The sequence below is a fragment of the Gadus macrocephalus genome, chromosome 15 (assembly GCF_031168955.1).
Source record: "Gadus macrocephalus chromosome 15, ASM3116895v1".
NCBI lineage: Eukaryota > Metazoa > Chordata > Actinopteri > Gadiformes > Gadidae > Gadus > Gadus macrocephalus.
The window spans coordinates 8,800,963-8,810,962 of NC_082396.1; the positions used below are offsets into that span (position 1 = coordinate 8,800,963).

Consider the following 10,000-nt stretch of genomic DNA (forward strand, 5'->3'; position numbering starts at 1 on the left):
AATTGTATTTCAAGCGCCTTTACTGTCACCCAAAACCACCGTACAGTAATTAAAGTATAGGCAGACATTCAGTTGATCAGACAACAGATGATCCTCTATCTGGTAGATCATTTTCTCTGACTGGTGCTATGTGTTCCTCTTTCTCGTAACCTTTGGCCTTGTGAGCCCTCCCTGATGCCTTGTCTCAATAGAGGAGAGGAACAGTTTGGCCCATGTACTTCCCCATCACGGTAGCCCGTGCCTCTTTAAAGGACAATACCAGTCTGGGTGACCAACCCATCGTAGCTGTCGCTCTTGGCTTCAGGAAAACATCTGTTTACAGTACCATTTGTAACGATGCCTTGGTTGCACCGATTCAGCTGAAGAACGTTAATAACAGAATACAGAACATACAAGTTCTTTACGAAATGTCTTCAATAAGACAAAAGGGCGGTCACATTTTTCACCTTTGTGGCAGGCGTGCAGACTCTAAATGCTCTTAGAATTTAGCCAAATCATATTGGAATGGGATGTTTTATTAAAGCCAGGAGAAGATGGTTTTACCACTTTGACCCGATTTCTTTTTTGTCAAACACTTGCCTCACTAACAAGCTCAAATCAACTGACCTGCTTCCTCAGTCTTCCTAGCCTTCCTAAATGTACCATAAACCATGTGTCTTGGCTTTTTATGAAGGACTTTTGCCTTTGACAGAGAGTCAGTTGGTAGGAACAGTGAACATGCATTCAGACGGTAAACTGTTGCAGAACGTGTCCTTGGTGCTTGTTTGAGATGGCAGGGTTGATACTAGCATATGCCAGAGAGTTTGTCCCTGACAACTGTTTCCTGGATAATCATCAAGATAAACATCCATTGATGGACCTGACTTATAGTTAGATGACTAATACACATGTATCACAAATTCTGTATCAAATATTTATGCACACACACAAATATGTGTCATTCTGAATAGATTACCAAATTGAACCAAGGGTTTACATTGGGGTTCAAACCCTAATGTCCACAACTAGCTGTAAGCATCCCTGAGCAAGAAGCCTAACCCTATTTGTTCATTAATATCCATGATGACAATGGGTTTGCCCAAATATAGATTCCATACCATGTTTCTTTACATCTTCCATTCACGTCAACATATTTCAAACGTTTGTCGGTACAATGATTCACATATTTCCACCGCACCGATCAGGATACTTGTGAATGCATTGAACTCGAATGCAGTTTGACAGGAAACAGGAAACTTCTGGTAGGATCACAGCCACCCTAACGCAGGGAGAGCAACGGACGACAATGAAAACCATATCTTGCAGATCTTGAGAATATCGCAGTGACCTTCCGTGTGTGTCTCTTGACGATTAAAGGTCTGAGTTTGCATAATACAGTAACACAGAAGAACGCCATCCACTCAGACTCCATTGTGCCGTTTCTCTCCACGGTCCTTGTTAAAAAAAAACTGACATATCTCCCCACTGGTGGCCGTTCTCGGTGAACCACGTAGGTGTGTTACGTCAAAGTTAAAGTTATTTCCATAACCTTCTGGGTTACCATAGAGACGGTACCCTTTCAGGCTGAAAGCATACCAAGTGTATGATTTCAGTGCCGAAATACATTTGAGTCTGAAAATGTCAGAAATCAGTCAGACCCCGCCCACACATGCACTCACACGTTGATTGTCTTTCCTTTTTTGTTCCCTCAATCTTCACACACACATACACACACACACACACACTTTTATAACACAGCCTGTTCTACTCTGCGTTTGAACTCAATTTGTGAGAGGAAGACACCGAGTCCTGGGCGTCCTCCCACGTGCGCGATCCGTCACCGCGCACTGAATCATGGCAGGAGACTGAAGGGTGCACAACTTGGTTAGGAGAAAAATCAAACGAGAAGCCGGGGCAGGCTGGGAAAACACAGGGTAGACGCTAGACTCTCAGGGTTTGACACGAGGGAGATCCTCTGTGATGTTATCTGGGTTCGGTTGGAGAGGGCCCGGAGACAGCTGAGTGAAGGCAGAGACGTGACACCCACACTGTCTCGACAGCCCAGGTACTTTCAAAGGTTAACATCAGGACGGCTCGGTGGTTCAGCCCTCTTGTCTGCTATCAACCTGGGCGAAGGGGCCCTGGTTCAATTCTGATCCGTGCTGCAATACTGCTGGTCGATCCTGTCAGTCTCTCTATTGTCCTGTCTGTCTCTCTATTGTCCTGTCTGTCTCTCTATTGTCCTGTCAGTCTCTCTATTTTCCTGTCCGTCTCTCTTTTGTCCGGTCTGTCTCTCTGTTGTCCCCTCTGTCTATTTTCCTCTCTGTCTCTGTAGTGTCCTGTCTGTCTCTCTATTGTCCTGTCTGTCTCTCTATGGTCCTGTCTGTCTCTCTTTTGTCCGGTCTGTCTGTCTATTGTCCTCTCTGTCTCTGTATTGTCCTGTCTGTCTCTATTTTCCTGTCCGTCTCTCTGTTGTCCCCTCTGTCGATTGTCCTCTCTGTCTCTGTAGTGTCCTGTCTGTCTCTCTATTGTCCTGTCTGTCTCTCTATGGTCCTGTCTGTCTCTCTTTTGTCCGGTCTGTCTGTCTATTGTCCTCTCTGTCTCTGTATTGTCCTGTTTGTCTCTCTATTGTCCTGTCTGTCTCTCTATTGTCCTGTCTACAAAAGGCCATTAAATAAAGTCAGTGTGTTCAATTCAAGAAAAGAAATCAAGGAGGGAGTGATTATTTTTCTGATTGTTGTCATGTGGTAAAATTAGCTACGCCCCCTTCACCTCCATCTTTAGGTATCCCTTAGGCCCGCTGTTTGAAAATGTTGCCCTGAGCAGCTTTTTTTCATAACATTTGATGAGATTGTCAATCCTGTCTGAAAGCCAGGTCATCCATAAGGGAGTGATTCAAGGCCAGGTCGTTAAGTCTGGTGCCTTCAAGAGACTGTTTATGGTCTACATTATTATTCTGTCAGCCACAAAGGAATATACAATCATTACTTGTCATCGACAGACTGTCTTTTTCTACTGTGGGTTTTATGTTTTACATTTTCAAAGAGATGTGCTTTCAGAGAAATGATTGTGCAAGGGTTTTCTTATTTGTAGAATTTGAATATCTGGAGATTTGGACATAAAATGTACACGTTTATATAACGATGAGGCAAGGCACAATCGAAATTCCACATTCAAGGCTTATTTCAAACAATCGGTAGACTGTGAATGTATATATAACATTTGTGCCATGCACATCCATTTTGGATTTGTTTCTATATTTGGGAATTTTAAGTTCCCCTATGTCAACAGAAAAAGATCGCTGCTGCAGTATCTGTGCTTCGGGGCACTATAGTACATGTTATATAGGATAACATGTACGATGTACTATAGCTCATACAGAGCTATGTGAATTATCTGAATGTTTAGTGATGACAAGTTGACTTAAGTTTCTGCTTAAATCAGCCTTTAGTTGAATCTCAATATAATCCTCAAATACGGTACAATATTGTATTATATTGAGATTAATATGTATATATATCTCAGAAGACATAATACCTTCTACTATAACAAGTGAAGCGAGTTTATGGTTTTTATGCTTGGAATATGAATGTTAATGAAGCTCGACTCCTCGCCTGCTGCAACGGAAATAACTTTTTTCCTTCACTTAACACTGAACCCTCTTCCTCTTCTTCTCTTTCTCTGCTGCCGGCACGACACCAGGAGGTAGAGGTCAGTGTCTCCACCTCGACACTTTCAACTCCGATTTCATTAATAATTCATTCCACTGGATGCCTTTGTACTCCTTTATCTACCTGCTTTCCGCTTTTATCTTCAACCCGCGTGCGCTGTTTGGCGGGGCCAATTCTCATTAAAATGACCAATGTTCTAATTAAGCGGTAAAACAAAAGGGGAGGAGGGGCCATCTTGAATGCCAAGTCACTGCTCCGCCATATGTCCCGCATAGGCACAGAGCGCAGCTTGTTCATTGTTCATTTCCATACAGTAATAAAGTCATCGCGCACGGCCATCTGTGTCTGTTTTGAATCACATCATAACCTATGAATCATTGTGTGTGGAGGTTTGGTGTTCACACTGCAGTGGATACGTTCAACACTTTAACTGCCGTCTCCGCGGATGACAGAGTAATAACATTTCATGTTATTATCTGTTACGGATACAGACACTTTGTGCTTTGTAATGGCTCATAATGGGAGACATGGGGTGGTTAAAGTATAAATTAAATATATCATGTTTCTGTCAATGTTTTGTTCCTGCAGGATGACTATGTCCGTTCCTGGGATGACACTCAAGGTTCTGATGAAAGTAAGTTTGGTACTCAACTTTTGCATTTTTATTTTGCTAATGTGTCTGGTGTGTGTCAAATGCATGCAATCAAAATTGTATATTTGAAGATAACAACTGTAGTAGCTATAGGAATTGTGTGGTAGAATTGTGTTGGTAGAATTTATTTAGGTAAAGGACTAACAGACCAACTTTACCTGAAGCTCAGGACTGCTAACCAGACCGCTCTGTCTCTTGCTCTGTATACCTAGCTTGTTCCCGTAGGCCATGCTTCTAGAGGCTTCTCAGTGGAAAAGGTCAGGAGAGGTCAGCTTTCCTCTGGTGTGCTAGAGACACAGAGAGAGCCACGTATCAGCCAGGACCATCTCTACCCTCCACCCTGCTCCTAGTCTCCTGCTGTGACTCCTGCTCTAAGCTATTGCCTCCCCACCCTTAAAACAATAAAATGAGGAAGCAGATACCGAAACATTTTTGAGATTGCGAGCGCAATCAAGTTAATGCTAAGGGTGATATCGTGTGACAAAAAACCTTTGGGAACCACTGGCCTGGCCACGACAAAGATCTCTCCTCAACTCGTCACTTAATTTGCCACCTTGATGGAGCCATCTGAACAGTAGATTCCATCAGGCCAATATACACAGGCTTAATTACTGATTAATTACACCTTTCGATGAATAGTTGAGATAATGAGGACATGTAGTAGAGAGACAGGAGACAGGAGTTGGGTGCAAAGAAGTCTTGATTTACTGGAATGTGGTTTTAAGGTATAGCTGTTAAGTAGTTGGCAAAGAAAATGCTCTTTGAGTGTTTGTATGTGTCTTGTAAGATCATCCTTCAGGCATGATGATCATGATTTTTACGTGGCTATTATTAATTCAAATGTCACATTTTTATTTCTATGGCAGGCAACATGGAGAAACAAGCCAGTTTTCAAAGAATCCAATTGAAAAAATCCCATCAGTCCCTAGGCCTCAGCAAAAAGTCTGGCTAGGCTTGTTGAAGACTCCGGGGATAAGCAATGACCACACGGGCAGAGTGTGCCCGTGTGTCTACCTGTCTAGCTAGGTAGACAGACAGGCATGCCGTCCTATTATTAAATTCGGCTGACTGAAATGACGGGCTTGGACGGGTGTATCACAGGCCTGTGACAGACAGATACCAGAATCTGAAATTATTTTATGTATAAGATATTATCATAAGTTAATTCATTATCATTATTACATTTATTCAGCTAAAATAAATGCTTGTTTCTTACCCTGTAATTTCCCAGCATTTGATTATGCATTTTCCTTCATGACGGGCTAAACGGAGCAAAGAGCAGTTATAACGAGATCCGCTTCCGTCTGAGACATCTCTACTAATTAGTGTTATGTCTTCGTTTTGAGGCCCTGGGGTGATCCAAGCATAACCAGCAGATGTCTGGTTCATTGACTCGGGACGACATAACGGGAGCTGTTCGATGGCTCAATGTGTTGACGCAGAGAAAAGGAACGGTCCCAGTGATGGATGTAGCCCAAGATCTCTCTCTGTTAGCCTTTTGACATGTATTCATTACTAAAGGTTGAAGCCCTGTGCGGAATCTGACAACGCATAGCGGCCCATTTCAGGATCTCAGGATCTCTCAGGTTATAAGATTTGGCTTTTGTGAGTGAGCATGCTTCGCATGTGGGAGAATATTGACTCTGCACATAGTAAAGGCACAACATAAGTAAAAAACGAAAATGTACATACGTACACACACACACACACACACACACACACACCTGTACTGTGTATAGGTGTGTGTGTGTGTGTGTGTGTGTGTGTGTGTGTGTGTGTGTGTGTGTGTGCGTGTGCGTGTGCGTGTGCGTGTGCGTGTGTGTGTGTGTGTGTGTGTGTGCGTATGTTTATTGCAGAGTAGCTAATCTTTCTAGAGGAGTGATGGTGGCAGTTTTGGGTTGACTGTCCATGACCTGTGATTTAATCAGCCGCCCTGTAGATAAACTCTGATGGAGAGCTTTGGTATTAATGCACCAGGAAGTCTCAACGTGTACGCCTTCATTACATTGAAAAAAAAACACACTCCTATCCTCTCTCCTATCCTCCGTCTCCCGTTCTTTCTCCATTCCTCCCTCTTGCCTGTCCTCTCTCTCTCTCTAGTCCTCACTCTTTCTCACACTCGCACACAGTCTTTCTCTATCTCATCCCCTCTTTGTCATTCTCTCTCTTTCTCACATTGACACTAGCTCTCTCCCCCCCTCTCTCCCTTCTGTCTCACTATCTCTCTCTCTGTCTGTCCCTCTGTTCCTTTTATTCAATCAGGATTAAACTCAGATTATTCATGAGCCCCTCTCAGCCAGACCTGCTGATTGGAAACTTCATCGCAAATCAATTACATAAAATCAATGATTTGCAGTCCACCAGGTCTTCCACCTTGGTGGGGTTTTATTGATCAGGGGAGGTAGACATCGGACACATATGTAAATTGTTCATTAGCAGCATCCTGGAACGGGGCTTTGTGTTCGCTTGCTTCACTTGACCAGCTGAAGAACAGTACAGAACGATTCACCCCTGTGAAAAAATTGAAGGGGGAAAGGTTGAATACATGAAATGTTTAAACTTGTCGTTAGTCAAATGTGTGTCACCTGGGTTGATTAGAAATCGTGGGGGGGATTTCTGCCCCAGTTTGGCAGTTCCTTTTTCTCTGTTGGTTCGCTCATGTTGCTTTGTCTCTGCCTTGCCCTCTTTTCTGTTGGATTATCCTCAAACGTCTTTCCCACCTGCTTCTGACTTAGTTTTATCTCTGCATTTCGGTTCACTTCTGCCTGCTCAAACCTCCAGACACAAACCCTTCCGCCGTGGCAGCGAAGATTCTAGTTCCACCACCCTCAGTCTGAGAGCCCCTCTCCCAGACCCCCCCCTCCCCAGCCCCTGACTCACTCAGAATGCTCCAGACGTCCTCGTTCTCCCCTCTCCTGTGTCACTCACCCACCAGCCCTCCGTGGGGGGGGGGGGGGGGGGGGGGGCTGAATTCTAAAACCGTTCCGGAGAGTGGTTCGGTCGGCCAGAGGGGCGGATCACGTCCTCGCGTGTCAAGGAGCCTGACGTACAGTGAGACGGGTTAAGTAGAGCCCCTGTGGAATAACCACGGCCTCTTGTTATTCCTTCCTCAGTGTGTGTCTCTCTGTGCGGCGGCCAGGTCCCAAAGCATTAGCATGTCGTTGACTCGTGTCGTGTGTCTAGGAGGGAGTGGGAGAGAGGGATATTTTTTTGGTGTTGTTTAGTTTCAGAATTTGCTCTTTCCTGTTGTTTTCTGCTCGCTCTCTCTCTGTACAACTCTAAAATATTCCCTACAGCACCTTCAAAAGGCTAGGGTTAGAAAGTGAAAGTGAAAGCGGAAATTACAATTCAATTCTTAAGACAGGAAACGCATACAATGGACATACAACACACTCAAGGTGATAAGGGAGAGCGAGGCACAAGTTAACAGGTAGAGTGACAGACAGAAAAAAAGTGTGAGTTGATAATGGAGTGAGAGGCACAAGTAAACAGAGAGAAACAGAATAAAAAGCTTGAGGTGATAAGGGAGTGAGAAACACAACTAAACGAGGCGAGAAACAGACGGAGAAAAAGGAGTGAGGTGATGAGGTAGTGAGACACAAGGAATCAGGGAGCGAAACAGACAGAAAAAAAAGAGAGAGGGGATGAGAGAGTGAGAGACACAAGTAAACAGGGAGAGACACAGACAGAAAAAAAGAGTAAGATGATGAGGTAGTGAGTGACACAAGTAAACATGGAGACAGAGAAACAGATAGGAAAAAAAAAAGTAAGGGGTTGACGTGTGTTTGTTGGGTGAGGGAGTGACAGACAGGAAAAGAGAGCACCTTCTCAAAAATACCAGCGACTCAAGAGTCAGTCCAAAAGTGATTCCCCTGGACAACTCAGAGAGAGAGAGAGAGAGAGAGAGAGAGAGAGAGAGAGAGAGAGAGAGAGAGAGCGAGCGAGCGAGAGACTGTTGCCATGGAAACGTGGTGGCGAGGGTGCGCCTTTAATCCGCGGAAGCCTGTTAAGTTTCCGCGTGGCACTGGCCGCCAGCGTACGCTTCTGTACTCACAACCTGCTGCTGTGCCCGGGCGCTGGAACCGCCTGCTGGAGACATACAGAAGTTATCCACACATGTCTAACCATCAGCACACGAGGGGCCTCACGCACAGAGCTCTGCGTGGGCGTCTGCGCAAATTAACGCTCACCCAGAAAGTTGTAAGTACGTGTACGCAGAGATTGCTTCGAGATGCTCAATGAGGTGGCGCCCGGCGGTGGTACGGGGTTTTCTGTTCACACGCACCGGTGGTCGCCCTGAGATGGGGCCCGGGTGAACGTCCTTAGAGTCCACACCCCGACGATTCCCATGATTGGCACAATATGGTTCTAGTTGTAACCCTACCTGGCTGGATTCCTCCACAAACCGATCGCTCATTCTCATTGTTTTATTCATTCATAAAACGAAGGAAAAGTAAGAAAGTGGCGTAAGTGGCACAAAAGTAAATCGGCCCATTTGCATTTGGAGAACTTACCATTTTGCCAATTGCGCTTTAATGTTGGCCTGTTCAACCGCAGTGTACAGAAAACCAATGTAGCGCAGAGTCATAAAGCCATCCCAGAGCCCGGGAACACGGCTCTCTCTCACTCCCTTCGTCTCCCTCCACTGCATACGTATGCTCAGCTCACAGGTCGCTAGGGTCTCTGGTCAGGTCTAAAGACCCCAACCGCTACGTGACTTTGCAATGACCGCCGCATAGCGGTATTGAATATAAAGTTATTATTTTGGTGTTACATTTCCCCCCCCCCCCCCCCCGCCTCAGAATCTTCAGAATCTTCAGAATCTTCTGCATTCAAATATAAAAAGAGTGAGACGGAATAGCCGCTGAACTGCCAAGGAAGACGAAGAGTGGATATCAGGGAGAGAGTGTTATAAGGAGATGAAGAGTAGGAGGAAGAATCAGATGGGGGGAGAGGTGGAGGAGGTAGATTGAGATTTAACACGAGGGCAGAGAGAGAGTGAGAGCGAGACAGAGCGAGAGAAAGAAATGGCTGGGTGAGTGTTAATGTGAGGGCAGGGACTGAGAGGTGAGAATGAAAAGGCAGAGGCTGCTGTGCAATTAATGGCAACACACAGCGATGGAGGCTGAGTAGGAGCGGAATAATATGAGGAGAAAAGGCCCTCAGCCAAGGGGGGTGTAGATGGTTGAATAGGCCTTAGCTAACCCCTCGTTCGCCGCATTCATCCATTTGGCTTATTGTTGTCGTTGTCGTAGTTGCTGTCTTCTCCTCCTCTTCTTATGCATTTTGCTGTAGAAGGAGGCACCGGATACTAGCCGATAATTCCTAACACCCCCTCCTAGTCCAGGCCTTAGCTGGTCTGCTTGGTTCCTTCAGTCACACTGGGTTACACAACAGGCTCAGCAGTGGTACACATGGCGGGGGGGGATGGGGGTGTATGTATTGCCTTGGATTTTCTCGCTCAGACCCGCATATCTGTTGTTAATCCTGTGATGCAGCCTGGCATTAATGTGTTTTCCTTCAGCCGATGGAGAGAGAGAGAGAGCGAGACCAGAGATAAAGAGAAGAGAGAGAGAGAGAGAGAGAGAGAGAGAGAGAGAGAGAGAGAGAGAGAGAGAGAGAGAGAGAGAGAGAGAGAGAGAGAGAGAGAGAGAGAGAGAGAGAGAGAGGGGATAAGGAGAGAGAGAGAGAGAGAGAG

General features: G+C 45.4%; 1 protein-coding gene across 1 annotated transcript in view; it reads left to right on the forward strand.

Annotated features, from left to right (window-relative positions):
- Positions 1–10,000, forward strand: part of spock2 (SPARC (osteonectin), cwcv and kazal like domains proteoglycan 2) — a 27,641-nt gene that overhangs the window by 7,531 nt on the left and 10,110 nt on the right. The window contains exon 2 of the mRNA XM_060073767.1: positions 4,239–4,284. Coding sequence (XP_059929750.1) covers positions 4,239–4,284 — 46 coding nt within the window. The remainder of the gene's footprint in view (positions 1–4,238; positions 4,285–10,000) is intronic.